Below are 18,167 nucleotides of genomic sequence, written 5' to 3' on the forward strand. Positions count from 1 at the left end.
GGGGCCCATGACCACTCAGGCCCCTCCGCCCCTCAGGAGGCCCGGCTCGTCCAGTGCCGAACTTGGGAAGGAAGGACAAGCTGTATGGGGACAGCCCTTGCCCTGCCGTCCACCCGCCAGTGTCAGCGCCAGCACGAGGGGGTGGCCTGCTCCAGGGAGCCCGGGAGCTCTGCCACCCGTGCCCAGGTGGTGGGCACCGGCCAGCTGCGTGGAGTGCCGCCCACACGCCCCGGCCTCCCTCCCTCCAGCCTCACTCGCCCACTAGCGGGTGGGCGCTCTCGTTGGCTAATGTGTTGCTTTAGCTGACCCCAGCCCCACTGGCCACCCGAGGCCTGGGCAGAGCCACTGGGCTGACCAGCAGGTGTTTTGGGGGCTTCGCCTCCACTCGAGGGCTTGATAATGGGGCAGCCTCACTGCTCGCCCGTCTGTCCTGCTGCTGGGTCCCGCCTGCGCCCAGCAGCTGTGCTGGGGACAGGGGAGGCCTCTGGGAAGCCACTGAGGCCAGAGCTTGAGGCTGCGCGGTGGGTATTCTTTCCCCACCTCAGTTTCCCTTTCCGCATGAGGTTTGGGATCTTCCTTGGAGTCATTTGGCTGCACAAGCAATACCAGGAAGACGCCACAGATGAACTGCCTGAGTCTTGATTCACTCCTCCAAGAACCAGGCGAGACCAGTTGGTCTTTTAAGATCCGTTTTCAGAGCCTCATTGGAGTGTCTTCTGGGGTCCTGGGGGCCGGTGACCAAGCCCTTGCCCAGCACAGTGAGGGGAGAGGGCGGCAGGCTGCTGTTCTGGGGCTTTGCTTCTCCTGTCGCCGCTGGGGAGGTCTGGGTAGCATCAGCTAGTGGCGAATGTCGTCAGCGCTCGGCGCCCATCTCGTTGTCATGTGGACATTCCCCACCCACGCTGCTGGCGGCAGGCTGCTTAGCGGTGACCCCTTGGTGTCAGCTGATGGGTGAGTGGCGCTGAAGGCTGGGCCAGCCCAGACCAGGCTGCTCTAAGGAGCGGAGCCGTGGCCCTCTCCCCCTTCCGCTTGCTCTCTGCCTGTGGCGGCCACCTGTGGGTGGCGCAGATGGTCCCTCTGTGCCCGGCCTGGGCAGGTGCTTGTGGGTCAGCCTTCAGGGCCCACGGCAGTGTTCTCCCTCTCCTCTGCCTGCCTGGCCCCACTCCTGACCCACTCCCTTCCTGTTTAGGTCAATTCTACAGCAACGGAGGGCATTCTGGGAATGCCAGTGGCGGCGGCGGCGGGGGCGGCGGGGGCTCCTCTGGCTACGGCTCCTACTACCAGGGCGATAACTACAACTCACCAGTGCCCCCGAAACACGCTGGGAAGAAGCCGCCGCACGGGGGCCAGCAGAAGCCCTCGTACGGCTCGGGCTACCAGTCCCACCAGGGCCAGCAGCAGTCCTATAACCAGAGCCAGTACAGCAACTACGGTCCCCCCCAGGGCAAGCAGAAAGGCTATAGCCATGGACAAGGCAACTACTCCTACTCAAATTCCTACAGCTCGCCCGGAGGCGGGGGCGGATCAGACTACAACTACGAGAGCAAATTCAGTGAGTTGCCTTCCAGCTCTCGGCCCAAGGCGTGGCTGCTCCACCTGCCCGCCCAGCCCTCCGGCCACGGGCCGAGGAAGACGGCCCGGGCTTCCCGCCTGGCCGCAGGGGCCGCAGGGGCCGCTGGGAAGCCCCCGCCCTGGGCCGCTGCCTGAGCCCTTTCTTCGGGGAAGGGGCGTGTCCTGCACGGCTGGCCCCTCTCCCGCCTGGCGCGGTGGGGCGAGGCTGCAGCCACGGGCTCTTGGCTGCGGCAAGGCGGTCAGCAGCGGGGCTGCCGCGAGCCCGGGGGGAGGCCGGGCGCGAGAGGAGGCCACCCTTGGCCGTCGGCCGGCCCGACCTTGCTGAGCCGCTGGGAGGCCTCTGGCTGGAGAAGCCGGTGGGCGGCCGGGCGGGCCCCAGTTTGAGAGCTGGGGGGCAGCCCGTGGCAGGGAGGTCTGCCGAGCCCCAGTGTCGCCGCGGCCCTTAACCTCGCTGTCTTCTCTCCGCAGACTACAGTGGTAGTGGAGGCCGGAGCGGCGGCAACAGCTACGGCTCAGGAGGGTCGTCCTACAACCCAGGCTCCCACGGGGGCTACGGCGGCGGCTCTGGGGGCGGCTCCTCCTACCAAAGCAAACAAGGTGGGCCTGGAGCCCTGGTGGCGGGCGCGGGGTCAGGCCGCGGAGGGCGGGTGGCAGTGGCGTCTGCCGGGCAGCCCCAGGCTCGCGGGACTCTGGGAGGCCCCCAGCCCGCCAGGCTTTTAAGGGGAGCCCAGAATCCAAATTTTGCTCCCGAAGTTGTCTTGTTACATGTGGGCAGTTGCTTAAGAAACACAGACGGCCCCACGGGGACTGCAGTCGCACCTGTCTGTGCTCCTGGGGCTGGGCAGCCCCTCCTGCCGGCTTCTGCCGCGAATGGGCCCGCACCTGGGCCAGTCGCCAGTGTCCACAGAGCAGGGCCACCCGCACCCCCCTTCTGGGTGACGGGAAAGGCAGCCCCGACGGGGCAGGAGAGGCCCGCGGGAGAGCCACCCCCTAACCCGCCTCCCCCCCTCAGGAGGCTACTCGTCACAGTCCAACTACAACTCCCCGGGCTCCGGGCAGAACTACAGCGGCCCCCCCAGCTCCTACCAGGCCTCGCAGGGCGGCTACGGCAGAAACGCAGAGCACAGCATGAACTACCAGTACAGATAAGCCCCCGGGCGCGGGGGGAAGCTCGCCACCTTCTGCACTGGCACCCCGTCGGGCGCGGCGGTCGTGGGCGCCGCCGACACCCTGTCATCTGGCCCCCGCGGGCCCTCTCGCCCCCGTCCCCACCCGGCTCCACGTCGCCGCCTCGTGAGGTGCAGCTGGTCCGGCCGCCACCCGTCCTGTGACCCGCCTTTAGCCGTGTTTGGACCTCCGTCTTCAGTGGTTTGTTAGTTGCCATTCCAACTTTGTCCGAGTAGCTTCCCGAGTTCTCGCAGTTCAGTATTCCTCTGTCTACTTACAATTGGTGTTCGTGTTAACTCAGTTTGTCTATTATAAAGAGTTACAGGAGGGATACGTCATCTGTTAATGCTTTTGTGAAGTGAGTTAAACGAGCTTTCTGTATTTTAATGCTTTAGTGTTTCCGTTTTATAAGTGAAGATTTTATTTTAAAAAAGTGGGAAAGAGTGGGGTTTTTTGGGGGGGGGTTCTTTTGTTTTCGTTTTGGGTTTTTGTTTTGTTTTGTTTTTTTTTAATGTCTGGACCCTTCAGGCAGCACATCTGAATTAAGCTGAATGTAGACAAATAAAGAAAACGAAAACTCGTGCCCGTCTGAGGCCCAGGTGTCTGCCCCACCAGCAGCCGTGGGGCTGGTTCCTCGGCTTTGTTCCCACTCAAGAGAGGGGAGGTGGGGCAGCAGCACGGTCCCTGGCACGGGGCAGGGGCCCACTCTGGGCCTCTGGGCGCCGTCCCTCCAGGGCGGGCAGCGCAGCAGCCAGGCCTGGAGGACCCTGGGGTCTCCTGGACCCAGCGGCCCCAGTGGACCCCCACCTCTGGCCCTCTGCCTGCGGCGTGCCCCGCTACAGGACACACGGGCGTGTGCAGCTCGACCTGGCAGAGTCCTCGTCCCATTTTGTCTTCTCCCGGATCCTCGGGTAGTTTCAAATGCGGTTGCACTTGTCCGTGACACACCAGAGGTACACGGAACCTGACTGGAGAAGGGCAGGCGCCACCTGGCTCCGGCACCCAGGATTCCAGTCCCCCTAGCCATGGAGCGCTGGGCACAGGGCTTGCCTACGGGACCACAGTTGTGCCCTGGGCGGGTCTCCCACCCAGAGGCACCCGGGTGATCGTGGAGGGCGTCTTCACTGCCCAGACCTCTCCTAGCAGATTTCTCTAGAGCCACGGTTTGGACCTGGAGCACTTTTCCTCCCAAGGGACAGTGAAATTTTGGGGGAGCATTTGTGACACCTGAGGGATGCTTCCGGCATCGAGTGGGTCAAGGCCTTAGGATGTGCTCAGCACCCTCCACTGGCCCCCACAGCAGAGCTGCCGAGAGGAAGTGTCCCTCCTGCAGAGGTGGAGACATGCCCAGCCCCGGCCTGGGGCGGGGAGAGGGGTGGGATAGCCCTTGGACTGGCTTTTCTAGGCTCCCACCTGTGGCATGTCCAGCTCGGTGTGTCTCAGAAGAGCCCGGGTGCCAGCGCCTGCAGCGCTGAGGGGCCACCGTGCCGCCCTCAGGCCGGGCATGGCGGCCCCGTGGCCTCCCCTTCCTGCTCAGCTGCGACCCTTGGGAAACGAGAACTGTTCTGGACTCAGGATTGCTCAGCTGGTGCAGAATCCAGTGTGCCTACAGAGGATGGAGAGTTGTCTTAGGGGAGAAGCAAAACCAGGGTGTTCTATGCTAAGGAAAAGGAAATGGGAGGGATTCAACTGTAAACTAGAGCAGAGGAGGCGCCAGATACCCGAGAGGTGGCCCACGAGGCGAACCTTCAAGTCACCTGCGGTGCCCAGGACGAGAGGACGGACCGAGGAGGAGCCCAGCCCGGGCACCGGCTGATGGCATGTTGCATGACCCCTCTGCCGTCCAGGGGCTGGGACGAGAAGAGACTCCCGGGAGAGCAGCACCCACTCCACCTTGCAGCTTTCCTCTCTCTGAACCAGCAGCCGGATTCTGGACACGGGTCTTCAATTCTGGGTTCCCAAGCAGTGGCCCCCACCACCCACCACCCTGAAGCTTCTGGATGCAGACACTCCAAGATCACCCACCCTCCACTGGCAGGGAGGGGCCTGGAAAAGGCTCGTCTTCCTGAGGTGACGTCCTCAGGGAGCAGGACACGGTGCTGTGCTCCTCTGCCCTGGGGGCAGCAGGGCCCCGGGGGCTTACCTCCTTGGGCAGGCCCTGCTTGAGCCCACCGCCCTGGGCCAAGAGCAGGAGGGTGGCTCTGAGAGGATGTACTGTGCAGAGCCCAGAGCCGCGTCTACTGCCCACACCTGGAGGGGTGGGGCCAAGTTCCAGCAGGGCCTGCGGCTGTTCCCGGTGCCGAGGTGACAGTCCAGCCCCCTGGGGACAGGACTTGGATGGGTCTTTGTGGAGACAGGATCCTCCCTGCTCCAGGCCTGGATGAGGCCCCGCAACTCGGGGCCGGCCCCAGTCGGAAGCTGGTTCTAGGAAGATACGGCTATTGTCCTGGGCGAGGTGCCGTGCTGTCCGCGTGGAGCTGGTGAGGGCCTACCCAGGCCTGCTGGCCTTTCAGCTGCTGCCGACGGGTGGCCTGGATGTCTTGGCCACCAGAGGACGCCCTCCCGAGCAGCAGTGGGCAAGGCCAGAGCCCTGACCTTGGCAAGTGGGTGCTTGGAGCCTAGGTGGGGAGCGTCAGCAGCTAGGCGTGTGCTGCCTGGAGGACTCGGCACCACCTGAAGGCAAGAGGACAGAAGCAGGAGCAGCAGCCAGCCCTGTGCGTGTCTAGCGGAGTCGGGAGGGACCTGCCCCCCCGTGGAGAATTGGGGGCTGATCCCTGGGTGATGCTTCTGGGTGGGTGACCTTGGAAAGAGGGCCTCTACGCAGAAACGGGGGCGCACCCAGGATGCCCACCTCTGGACGTGACAGTCACGGGGGCCCTAGTCCTTCAGAGAGTTGCCACCCCACATGCGCCTGCCCTCTGCTCTGCCGCATCCGGCACCTTGGCTCCCAGACCCCCGTCCTCTGCGACTGGGCTGTCGGCCTCAGCCCCCACTCTCCCAAGTCAACCCCACGCCATGCCCTTCACTGGCCAGGCCTGACACCTCGAGACGTTTCTAGGCCGAATGCAGCAAGCCTTCTCAGAGGCTTGGATGTTCAACCTCTATCCCGTCCTGGAATAAACAGAGACTTCGTTTGTTCGTTGTTTCATTCACTCAACATGTATTTACCGGGTGATGTATCTCAGGCCCTGTTGCTGGGTGCTGAGAATACTGCAACCAACCTGGTCCCGCCCTGGTGGGGCTTCCGGTCTAAAGGCCTCTCACCAGGCACCAGTTGAGTCGGAAAGTGTCAGGAAAGGCAAAAGGTGTGTTAGGAAAGTTCTGCCAGGCGTAGGGAACACCTTAGGAAAAATGCAGGCGGGGGAGGGGAGCGGGATCGCCCAGGGGCTGAAGTCATGTGGCAGAAGCGCTGGCTGTGCAGGGGGGAGCCGAGGAAGGATTTGGGGGTAAGGGCTGGTCGGTGCTTGGGAACAGGCCCTTTGACGGAGGCAGAGGAGAGGTGTGGGGGAGGAAGCAGGTTGAGAAACCGGGGAGGGCGGCGCAGTTCCGCGGCGTCGGGATTGAGTTTCAGAGTGGTTCCTCCGGTGGGGGCTTGGTGAGAGACCCACCCGCCATTGGACCCGAGAGCGGGCAATGCGCAGGTCCTGGGAGAGGCAGGCTGGGACCCAGGGGCGCATGGTCTCCCCTCAGGGTATCTGGAGAGGAGGGAGCCCCCGACTCCTGGGCCCCTTCTTTCTACTGTGGGGAGACAAACCGTATCCTGAGGTCTCAGGGCTGATGTCCACAGCTGTCCCCTGATACCCATAGGACGCGTCACCCAAGGAGCTGGGGGGCGGCGAGACCACCAGAATCAGGACAGCCTCGAGGCAGGAAAACCAGAAAACACGTGTCCACCAGGCTTGCGGGAGGAGCAGGGGCCCCAATTTCAACTTTGGGGCTTGGAAACCCCAGCTCCCCGGAAGGGCGGCCCGGGTTCCCCACTGCGCGCCCAGGAGCGCAGCACCTGCCCGCTTGGGTGCCAGGACCTGGGCGTCCTCTCCCGAGCCACCAAGTCCCCGTTCGGGGAGCTCCCCTGCGCAGCCTCGGCGATCCCAGGGAAGGGGAGCCCCTTGTGAGGCTCGCGGCACCGGCCCAGGCCCAGCCACTGCACGCACCACCCCCGCCAAGACCCTCCGGTCGCCCCGACGCCCGCCCCTTCCAGGCCCAGCCACCAGGCTCCGCTCCGCGAGGCCCCGCCCCTCGGGGGCCGGCCGCTTCTTCCCCGCGCCGGCCGCAAAGCCTAAGAGGTCGCCCAGCTGGCTCCGCCCCTCGGCGCGCGCAGCCTCTCAGGACGCTCTCACCGGCCCCGCCCCACGGGGTGCGCCCCTCCGCACGCAGCGCGCCGCTTCTCACAGGACGCTCTCGCTGGCCCCGCCCCACGAAGTGCGCTCCTCCGCACGCAGCGCGCCGCTCCTCACAGGACGCTCTCGCTGGCCCCGCCCCACGAAGTGCGCTCCTCCGCACGCAGCGCGCCGCTTCTCACAGGACGCTCTCGCTGGCCCCGCCCCACGAAGTGCGCTCCTCCGCACGCAGCGCGCCGCTCCTCACAGGACGCTCTCGCTGGCCCCGCCCCACGAAGTGCGCTCCTCCGCACGCAGCGCGCCGCTTCTCACAGGACGCTCTCGCTGGCCCCGCCCCACGAAATGCGCCGCTTCTCATAGGACGCTCTCGCTGGCCCCGCCCCACGGGGTGCGCCCCTCCACACGCAGCGCGCCGCTTCTCATAGGACACTCTCACTGGCCCCGCCCCACGGGGTGCGCCCCTCCGCACGCAGCGCGCCGCTTCTCGTAGGACGCTCTCGCTGGCCCCGCCCCACGGGGTGCGCCCCTCCGCACGCAGCGCGCCGCTTCTCAGGACGCTCTCGTTGGCCCCGCCCCACGAAGTGCGCCGCTTCTCATAGGACGCTCTCGTTGGCCCCGCCCCACGAAGTGCGCCGCTTCTCGTAGGACGCTCTCGCTGGCCCCGCCCCACGGGGTGCGCCCCTCCGCACGCAGCGCGCCGCTTCTCAGGACGCTCTCGTTGGCCCCGCCCCACGAAGTGCGCCGCTTCTCATAGGACGCTCTCGCTGGCCCCGCCCCCGAGGGCGGGGACTTCCGCGGTTTCCAGGCAACGCCCGCGGCGCTGTCCACCGTGCTGAAGGCGCGCTCCCCGCGCGTCCTCAGGCCGGGGTCTCTACGGTCGCCCAGCATCTCCATTACCGCCTCCGCGACCGCCCTCGAGGCTCGGAAGGCGTTTTCCTCTGCAGCAGGTGCGGCTGGGCCGCCACTGCGCCCCCCACCCCGCAGCTCACGCCTTGGTGATGGCAAGACTTCACGTCCACCCTCCGCCATCCCACCAGGCTCCAGGGCCTCGGCACGACCGCGTGCAGTCACCAGCCCACCCTCACCTCCCATCCCCTCTCGCTCCAGCCACAGTGACCTCCGAGCTCTACTGCGAGACCTTCCCGCCTCGGGGCCTTCGTTCCTACGGTTGCCGCTGACTGACATGCTCGGCCTCCAAGCTCTCCTGGCTCGGCCCTCCCTGTTACCGGATTTTATCACTGTCCTTGGCTGTGCTGCAGAAATGAATCTCAAGAGCTCGTCAGGTGAGTGAGGCCAGCAATTTATTCAGGCAGGGAGGGGCGAGAAATGGGAGAAAATAACAGATCGGGGGGTCCCAGCTAGAGGAAGGGAGTGAAAAAGGATCAAGAAGGCTACTTTACAAGCTACAATTCCCCTTTATAGATGATAAATGCCCAGGTTTACTTGCGTGGCCACGTGGCACAGGAAAAATGGCGAGAGCGGCGCGCAGAGGACAGGAATGGGTCCAGATGCAAGAGAGTTGAGTGCGAGAGCGCGCTTAGGCTCTGTGCCTGCCTTTTTGAACTATTATTCCACCCCTTGCTAATGGCAGGGGAGGGGTTCCAGCTGTTGGCTGTTTTGATTGATTACCCCACCCATCAATCCCCCATGAGGGCCCAATGATCAAGTCCTTGGGGAAAATCCAGGGCTTCTCCTGGCTTCCAGAAGAAGTTTTTGTTCTGGATGGCAGGATCTTGGGGGTGGGGGTCTTCCAGCAGCCATCTCGGGGGTTATTGATGTCCATGTGGACTCTCTGCCAGGTTCCAGATCCATCTATTGATTCCCTATCTTACTAGCCTACTTCCTCACCTCCTTCAGTCCTTAAATCTCACCTTCACAGTGAGGTCGGCCCTGACCAGCATACATGCCGGAAAGCAGATGTGGCTCAAGCATTTGGACCCTGCCTACCACATGGGAGGTCCCGGTTTGGTTGCCAGTGCCTCCAAAAGAAGATGAGCAAGACAGTGAGCTGGCGCGAGCGGCTGGCAGGGCAAGCTGACCCAACGAGGAGACACAAAGAGGAAATACAGGGAGAGACACAATAAAGCAGGGAGTGGAGATGGCTCAAGCGATTGAGTGCCTCTCTCCCACATGGGAGATCCAGGTCCAGTTCCCGGTGCCTCTTAAAGAGTAGACACAGAGCACACAGTGAATGGACACAGAAAGCAGAGAGCACAAACAACGAGATGGAGTGAGGGGGGGAGAAATAAATAAATAAAATAAAGCTAAAAAAAAAACACAACAGTTGCTTCCCAGCTACCTTCCCTAGCCCTTTATTCCACCACATGTATCACCACCTGACCCACTGTATCTTTTACTTGTTTATCTGATTCATTCATTAAGGGTAGTGGCTTTTATCTACTTGTTCACTCTTCCATCGCCACCAGTGGGAACAGTGCCTGGCACAGAGTGAGTGCTCCATAAATGTTTGTTGAAAGTACTGTAGGGAAGCGGACTTCGCCCAGTGGTTAGGGCGTCCGTCTACCACATGGGAGGTCCGTGGTTCAAACCTCGGGCCTCCTTGACCCATGTGGAGCTGGCCCATGCACAGTGCTGATGCGCGCAAGGAGTGCCATGCCACGCAGGGGTGCCCCCACGCAAGGGAGCACCACGCGCAAGGAGTGCGCCCCATAAGGAAAGCCGCCCAGCGCGAAAGAAAGTGCAGCCTGCCCAGGAATGGTGCCGCACACACGGAGAGCTGACACAACAAGATGACGCAACCAAAAGAAACACAGATTCCCATGCCGCTGACAACAACAGAAGCAGACAAAGAAGAACACAAAGCAAATAGACACAGACAACAGACAACTGCGGGGAGGGGTGGGGCGAGAAGAGAAATAAATAAAATAAACCTTTAAAAAAAGAAAGAAAGTACTGTAAACGTCTCTGTGAATCAGTTTCTTTGTTCATAAAATGGAGGTGATAATAGTGCTCACCTCATTGGGTTGTGAAAGTTAAATGAGGCATTGACAGTGTAGAACTTAGCAGACACTTCATACATAGCAGGACTTGCTCCGTCAATGTCGCATGTTTAAAAAAAAGTTCCATGTTTAACTATCATCTTCCTTATCACGATTATGTAGATGAACTAAAATTATAGGCACCATATAAAAATAAATTTAGTAGCCATGTGTCTGGCACATAATAGTTAATCAATTGTAGCTGTGATTATAGCAATTGTGACTATAATTAATGGATAAACTGAAATAATTTCCATAAAGTGCCATCAGCAAGGACCAATCTGGCTAATAGAACCAATAAAGGGAATGATCAAAGTATGCCGGGGAAGCGGATGTGGCTCAGGCAATTGAGTTCCCGCCTTCCACATGGGAGGTCCATGGTTCGGTTTCCGGTGCCTCCTAAAGAAGACAGCAAGTTGGCGCAATGATCAGGCACAGCAAAGCTGACACAAAAGATGAGGCAAGAAGAAAAACATAATGAGAGACACAACAAAGCAGGGAGCAGAGGTTTCCAGTGCCTCCTGGAGAAGATGGGCAAGAGAGTGAGCTGACATAATGGGCAGGCACAAGCTAATGCAAGAAGATGATGCAACAAGAGACAGGAGGAAGAACATAATGAGAGACACAACAAAGCAGGAAATGGAGGTGGCTCAAGCAATTAGGTGCCTCCCTCCCACATCCAATGTCCCGGATTCAGTGCCTCCTAAAGAAACAAAGAAGATGAACAGACACAGCTAGTGCAAACAGTGAGGGGATGGGGAGAAATAAATAAATAAATCTTTTTTTTTTAAAGTATGCTGGTCCTCAAAATGCTCAACAGATGGACCCTGCAACCCTAATAATGCCATTCTGAGCTATATACCCAAGAGGACCGAAAGCATATGTCAACACAAATACTTGGACATGAATGTTCCTAGCAGCATTATTCCTAATAGCCAAAACAATGAAGAAAAAAAACAATGTCCATAGGTAAATGGGTAAATAAAATACGGCACATCCATACAATGGAATATTATTGAGCGATAAAACGGAGTGACACTCTGATACATGCTACAATATGGATAAACCTTGAAAACATTTTGCTAATGAAAGAAGCCAGGCACAAAAGGCCACCTATTCTAGAAATCTATTTTCATATGAAATTTCCAGAATAGGCAACTGTACATAGAAAGAAGGTAGATTACTGGTTGTCAAGGGCTGGGGCTAGAAAGAATGGCGTGTAACTGCCAGTTGGTATGGCATGTCTTTTGGGGATAATGAAAATGTTCTAAGTGTAGTTTGAGGCGATGATTGCACAACTCTGTGAATATATTAAAAGCCATTGAATTGTACACTTTACATCGCTGAATTTTTTATATGTGAAATATATCTCAATAAAGCTTTATTTTTTTCTGTCCAGGCATGTTTATCTCATTTAATCCTAAAAACAAGCTTAATTGTTTCTCCACTGTTCAGAAAGGTAGATAAACAAACATAGATGGGTTAAATGGCATAAACAAGGTCTCCTTGTTAATGAAGAAAATTTTTTAAAAGTTTAATTTCATAAAAGTAAACTCTAGGGAAGCAGACTTGGCCCAGTGGTTAGGGCGTCCATCTACCACATGGGAGGTCTGCGGTTCAAACCCCGGGCCTCCTTGACCCGTGTGGAGCTGGCCCATGCGCAGTGCTGATGCACGCAAGGAGTGCCCTGCCACGCAGGGGTGTCCCCCGCGTAGGGGAGCCCCACGCACAAGGAGTGCACCCGTAAGGAGAGCCGCCCAGCGCAAAAGAAAGTGCAGCCTGCCCAGGAATGGCACCGCACACACGGAGAGCTGACACAGCAAGATGACGCAACAAAAAGAAACACAGATTCTCGTTCCACTGACGACAACAACAGAAGCGGAAAAAGAACACGCAGCAAATAGACACAGAGAACAGACAACTGGGGTGGGGAGAAGAAAGGGAGAGAAATAAATAAATAAATCTTTAAAAAAATAAATATGTTATATATGGTATGGATGGAATTGATGGTAGCACATTATAATGAGTATAACAAACTCTTGGTTTATAAAAGTGTGGCTGAAACAGGTAGTCCAGGGAGGTTAATGCTAATTGAAAGACATCTAGAGGATAATCTATGGGCTGTATAACATAGTGATCAGGCGGTGAACTTGGCCCAGTGGAGAGGGCATCCATCTGCCACATGGGAGGTCCACGGTTCAAACCCCGGGCCTCCATGACCCGTGTGGAGCTGGCCCATGTGCAGTGCTGATGCGCGCAAGGAGTGCCCTGCCCCGCAGGGGTGTCCCCCGCGTAGGGGAGCCCCACGCGCGAGGAGTGCGCCCCGTAAGGAGAGCCGCCCAGCGTGGAAGAAAGTGCAGCCTGCCTAGGAATGGTGCCACACACGGAGAGCTGACACAACAAGGTGACACAACCAAAAAGAATCACAGATTCCCATGCCGCTCACAACGACAGAAGCGGACAAAAGCAGCAGCAGCAAATAGACAGAGAACTGACAACCGGGGTAGTGGAAAGAAGAGAGAAATAAATAAATAAATAAATCTTGAAAATGGACTTTTAAAGCCAGCATGTGAAAGACTCATGGGAAACATTCCAGGGAAAGAATTGGGTTTGACAGCACCCGAAAATCCTGACTGTTCTTGATACCGAGAAGCAACGAGTCTAATGCGATGGACTACACAGCATGAACCCCAAAGTATTCTTGGAAAGAACAAGGAAGGAAGGGAGGAAGGGGAGCAGGGAGGAAGGCCAAGTGTGCAACAGAGAAAAACTGAACCCAAATCAAATTAAGACCTCTCAAAACTGAACCTAAATTACATTAAAGCCTCTAGGTCTTACCACCAGTATACAGGAAATGCAAGGGACAAACAACCCAGTTTCATGACAACTGAAGGAAACAATCAACCAAACCCAGAACACAGACCCTGTACGGGACAAATGACTTGGTTTCTTTATCTCATAGATCCCTGAAAAAAAATAGAGAGGAGGAAAGCGACAGAGGAAGAGAAATTGAAGATGCAATCAGCCAAATGCAACACACGTACCTTTTTCAGATCCTGTTTTAAACAAGCCAGAAGACATTATTAAACCCAAGACGTTAAGCATGAACTAAGTATTAGAAGATATTATTGTTACGTATGTTAGTGATGATCATTTTATTGTGGCTGTATAACAAAAAAAAAGTCTATCTTTTAGAGATACATACTGAAGTGTTTATAATGAAATGATTTATGTCTTGGATCTGTTTTAAAACACTCAAAAAAAAAAAAGGGTGGGAAAGCAGATGTGGCTCAAGCTACTGGGCTCCCGCCTACCACATGGGACATTCGTGGTTCAGTTCCGGGTGCCTCCTAAAGAAGACAGCTGGCCTGAGGGCAGGCGCGGCAAGCTGACACCAAGAGACACAAGAAGGCAAACATAATGAGAGACACAACAAAGCAGGGAGCTGAGATTCCCGTGCCTCTTAAAGAGGACCAGCAGGACAGCAAGCTGGTGCAACGACGATGCAACAGGAGGCCAAAAGGAAAAACACGAGAGACACTCCAAAGCAGGGAAGGGAGGGGCTTAAGCAATTAGACTGTCCCTCCCACGTCAGAGGTCCCAGGTTTAGTTCCCAGCACCTCCTAAAGAAACAAGGAAGACAAACAGACACAGCAAGTGCAAAACAACGAGGGGGTGGGGAGAAATAATTTTTTTTTTGTAATGGGTGGATGAAATGAGATCGGCCATGGGTCTATAAGTTTGAGGCTGTGTCATTGGTGCAAAGGGTTTATTATCCAATTCTCCTTACTCTTGGTCTGTGTTTGAACAGTGTATAATAAAGTCAGATGGCACGGAGAGCTCTAGAAGAGCAGCAGCCAACCAGGATTTGGGGGCTGCACAGCCAGGAACACCAGGCGGGTATCCTGCCCCAGAAATGATGATTTGCATCCTCTGTCACAACGACGCTGCATACCTCATGGGGGCTCAGCTCCGCTGCTGGAATTGCTGCTGCTGTGCATTCTCCCGACGTCAGCTTCACCTCAGGCGTTTTATTCCTTTACTTTTTTCAGCGCCGTCGTTGGTTGTCTTCATTTGCCAGCACTGCCCTCGCGTAGACTACAACTTGGTTTGGTTTGAAGAACAGGCAAAAATAATTAAAATGGAAGAAAAGAAAATTTAAAAAATAAATAGCAGGCATTTATTGGCTCATGATCTTGAGTTAGAAGTCCAAAGTCAAGGTATCTATCTGCCGGTGCTGTGGTGTTGTCATGTCATCTGCCACAGCCCCGGGGGCTCCTGGCCTCGCCTCTGTCACACAGTCTTTAGGTTTCCCCTGACTTCCGGCTTCTCTGACCTCCGGCTTCTGGTTTCTTCTCTAGATAAGGCCTCCACTTATTAGATGAAGACCCACCGTCACTGAGTCGGACCACATCTTAATTAAAAGTAACATCTTCAGGGAAGCAGATTTGGCTCAAGCAGTTGGGCTCCTGCCTACCATATGGGAGATGCAGGGTTCGATGTCTGGGGCCTCCTGGTGAGGGCGAGCCGGCCCACGCAGAGTGCCAGCCCAAGCAGAGATCTGATGCAGCAAGATGACACAACGAGAGACACAGAGGAGAGATAACAAGAGACGCAGCAGAACAGGGAGCCAAGGTGGCACAAGAGAATGATCGCATGTGATAGCCAGATCCTGAGCCTCAACAGACTCCAGCACCTACAATCTGATTTATTGGACTTACCACACTCAGCTAAGATGGAGGTGAAGGACAACCACCACACCATGGAGCCTAGAGTGATTACAACTGAAAATGGGAGGATTGCATCCAGCATCCAGGTGGAATCTGAGCCTCCTCTTGACATAAAGGTGCAATGGACACAACCAATCCAGTGTCCACATAGAAGAGGTGGCATTGGATTGGGAAAAGTGGACATAATGGACAAAGGGTATGGGGAAAGGCAGGAAGAGATGAGAGGTGGAGGCGTCTTCGGGACACGGAGCTGCCCTGGATGGTGCTTCAGAGGTAATCACCGGACATTGTAAATCCTCACAGGGCCTACATGATGGAATAGAGGAGAGTATGGGCCATGATGTGAACCAATGTATATGAGGTGCAGAGGTGCCCAAAGATGTACTTACCAAATCCAATGGATGTGTCATGATGATGGGAACGAGTGTTGTTGGGGGGGGGGGAGAGAGGGGGGGTGGGGGGGTGGGGTTGAATGGGACCTCACATATATATTTTTAATGTAATATTATTACAAAGTCAATAAAAAATAAAAAAATTAAAAAAAAAAAAAAAAAGATACAGAGAACAGACAACCGGGGGAGGAAGGGGAAAGAAATAAAATAAATAAATGTTTCAAAAACAAAAAAAAGAGAATGATCGCGTCTCTCCCATTCCAGAAGGTCCCAGAATCGGTTCCTGGAGCCGCCTAATGAGAAGACAAGCAGGCGCAGAAGAACCCACAGCGAATGGACCCAGAGAGCAGACAATGGGGGGGGGGAGAAATAAATCAATCTTTAAAAAATAAAAGTAACATCTTCAGAGCAGATGTAGCTCAAGTGGTTGAGCGCCTGCTTCCCATGTACGAGGTCCGGGGTTGGCTCCCCAGTGCCTCCTAAAAATAACAAATTAATATATAAATACACACATACATAAGACATCTTCAAGAAGAACCTTTTCACAAGGGGTCACACTTACAGGAATGAGGATTAAGATTCAGACCCCGTCCCGACTGGAGTGTGTAATTCAATCTACCCCAAACGTTTATAGAAAAAACGTGCAGAAAGTGCACCATTTCCCTTACCATGGGTGTTTTGCATTAGTGTGGTACATTGGTTACAACTAATGAACCAATATCTTGTTCTTATGCCATTCAAGTACGGTTCTATGAGTTCTAATTTTTTTTCATCGTGGGAACGTACATACATAAACATTCCCATTTTCATCACCTGACTAGCTTCAGCTTCACCTCATGCGTTTTATTTATTTGTTCTGAGCGGAGTGTTCTCATTTCCATTAATCTCTGAAACCTGGCCCTTGACACCTCTGAACGTGGGTCCCAGTGGATTCTGGCGCAGGGACCTTTTCTTCGCATCAGTGACTTCTGATCCAAAACATGATTGGCAGAACCGAAGGGATGTAACCAGTGCAGAGGATGCTGGGAAGTTAACTTCCGTCTGAAGATGAGATATTCTGTAGCCATAGGAAGGCGCCGATGTCGGGTGGCCACAAAAGCAGGGGATGACGCTTCTTTAGAAGAGCAAATCCAAGCAACCCTTAATCCAGACAGCCACTAATCCAATCAAAGGGATTCCGTCTAAAGCCCAGAGAGGGAAGCGGATGTGGCTCAGGCGACTGGGCTCCCACCTGCCACACGGGAGGTCGCTGGGATCCTGGTACCTCCTAAAGAAGACGGCAAGCTGGCGCGTGACAAACTGACACAAGAGACACAAGAAGAGAAAACATAATGAGAGACACATCCCAAAGCAGGCAGCAGAGGCTCCTGGCCTCCTAAAGAAGACGGCAAGCTGACGCAACAAGAGAAAGGGATGAGAAACATAATGAGAGACCCAACAATGAGGGGAGCAGAGGTGGCTCAAGCGATTAGGCACCTCCCTCCCACACCAGAGGTTCCAGGTTCAGCTCCCAATGCCTCCTAAAGAAACAAAGAAGAACAGACACAGCAGGTGCAAACAACAAAGGGGTGGGGAGAAATTAAGAAGTTAAATAAATTTTAAAAAAAATTAAAGTCCTGAGAATCGCCCCCCAACACACCTGAGACTTCAGGTACCCCAGAATTCTGATCACATCAGCGCTCCATGGGTGGGTCCTCCTTCAAAGGCCAAGACCCCCAAATTGGGGTGAAATGCAGCTTCTGAAACTTAAACCATCGATACCCAACCTTGGCTGCACATCGGAATCACCTGGGGGCTTAAGATAACCTATGCCTGCATCCCATCCCCAGAGCTTTTAATGTGTGTTCTGGGGTGACCTGGTTATAGATGACATTAAAAATTCCACACAGTTGATGGATACATGGGTATTTTTTTTCAGTTGCCAAGTCTTTTTTTTTTTTTTTTAACAAATCAATTTTATTGAATTTGTTTTGGTTGCCAAGTCTTTTTGTTTAACAGATCAATTTTACTGATAGATATTAATAAAGAGTACAGTTCATTCAAAGTGTGCAGTCAATGGTATTTGGTATAAGCACGTAGTTGTGCGTGCCTCACCTCAATTGTTATTAGAGCATTTTCATTATTTTAATAATAACGATCACAAATCAAAAACAACAAACTAACAAGAGAATTCTTCACCTCATGGTCTCTCTGATTTTCCCCTGCTGTACCTAGCTGCTATTTCTGGCTATTCTCACACAATTATTTATTTATTAAGCAGTTTTATTGAGATATATTCAAATACTGTATTAGTCAGCCAAAGGGGTGCTGATGCAAAATACTAGAAACTGGTTGGTTTTTATAAAGGGTATGTATTTGGGGTAGGAGCTTACAGATCCCAGGTCATAAAGCGTAAGTTTCTTCCCTCACCAAAGTCTATTTTCATGTATTGGAGTAAGATGGCTGCTGACGTCTGCGAGGGTTCAGGCTTCCTGGGTTCCTCCGTTCCTGGGGCTTGCTTTTCTCTGGGTTCAAGGTTCCTTCCTTCCTGGGGCTGGCTCCTCTTTCCTCTGTGTGCTGACTTCCCAGGGCTCCAGTTTCAGGCTTCAGCATCAAACTTCAAATCAAAACTCCAACATTAAAAGCCCTCAGCTCTGTTCTTCGCCATGACTTTTATCATTATGAGAGCATTTTCACTATTCCAATAATAAACAAAAAACAAACAAAAAAAGCTCGACCCCTTAACAATCACCTTTCAATCTCTCCATGATTCTCCTGCTGTACATAGCTCCTTTTATTTTTAAGATTTTTAATTTATTTCTCTCTCCTCCCCATCTTGTCCCTCCCCAGTTGTCCTCTCTCTGTGTCCATTCGCTGTGTGTTCTTCTCTGTCCACTTGCCTTCTTGTCAGTGGCACCGGGAATCTGTGTCTCTTTTTGTTGTGTCATCTTGTTGCGTCAGTTCTCTGTGTGTGCGGCGCCACTCCTG

At 54.9% G+C, this 18,167-nt stretch overlaps 2 protein-coding genes and 1 long non-coding RNA gene across 5 annotated transcripts in view; 2 read left to right on the forward strand and 1 right to left on the reverse strand.

The window, feature by feature from the left end:
* The window catches only part of ILF3 (interleukin enhancer binding factor 3), a 27,811-nt gene extending 24,490 nt beyond the window's left edge, over positions 1 to 3,321 (forward strand). For both annotated transcript variants that reach the window (XM_058290483.2, XM_058290484.2), the window contains exons 18-20: positions 1,190 to 1,552; positions 2,041 to 2,169; positions 2,585 to 3,321. In XM_058290483.2, coding sequence (XP_058146466.1) covers positions 1,190 to 1,552; positions 2,041 to 2,169; positions 2,585 to 2,721 — 629 coding nt within the window. In that variant the 3' untranslated portion in view covers positions 2,722 to 3,321. The remainder of the gene's footprint in view (positions 1 to 1,189; positions 1,553 to 2,040; positions 2,170 to 2,584) is intronic.
* Positions 3,143 to 6,354, reverse strand: LOC131276693 (uncharacterized). The gene is made up of 5 exons (XM_071212775.1): positions 6,348 to 6,354; positions 6,081 to 6,216; positions 4,486 to 4,681; positions 4,153 to 4,345; positions 3,143 to 3,707 (listed from the first exon to the last, which is right to left on the reverse strand). Exons 1-5 carry the CDS (start codon positions 6,352 to 6,354, stop codon positions 3,160 to 3,162), a joined length of 1,080 nt encoding a protein of 359 aa, XP_071068876.1. The 3' UTR covers positions 3,143 to 3,159.
* Positions 6,355 to 7,838: 1,484 nt separating this feature from the next.
* On the forward strand, positions 7,839 to 11,474 carry LOC131276694 (uncharacterized). Of its 2 annotated transcripts, XR_011647791.1 has the most exons (3): positions 7,839 to 8,026; positions 8,187 to 8,362; positions 8,959 to 11,474. It is a non-coding gene; the product is annotated as an uncharacterized lncRNA (long non-coding RNA). The 2 variants fall into 2 exon arrangements; XR_011647790.1 differs by having other exon boundaries at positions 7,839 to 8,362.
* The last annotated feature ends 6,693 nt before the right edge of the window (positions 11,475 to 18,167 follow it).

Source organism: Dasypus novemcinctus, chromosome 30, assembly GCF_030445035.2.
Source record: "Dasypus novemcinctus isolate mDasNov1 chromosome 30, mDasNov1.1.hap2, whole genome shotgun sequence".
Classification (NCBI taxonomy): Eukaryota; Metazoa; Chordata; class Mammalia; order Cingulata; family Dasypodidae; genus Dasypus; species Dasypus novemcinctus.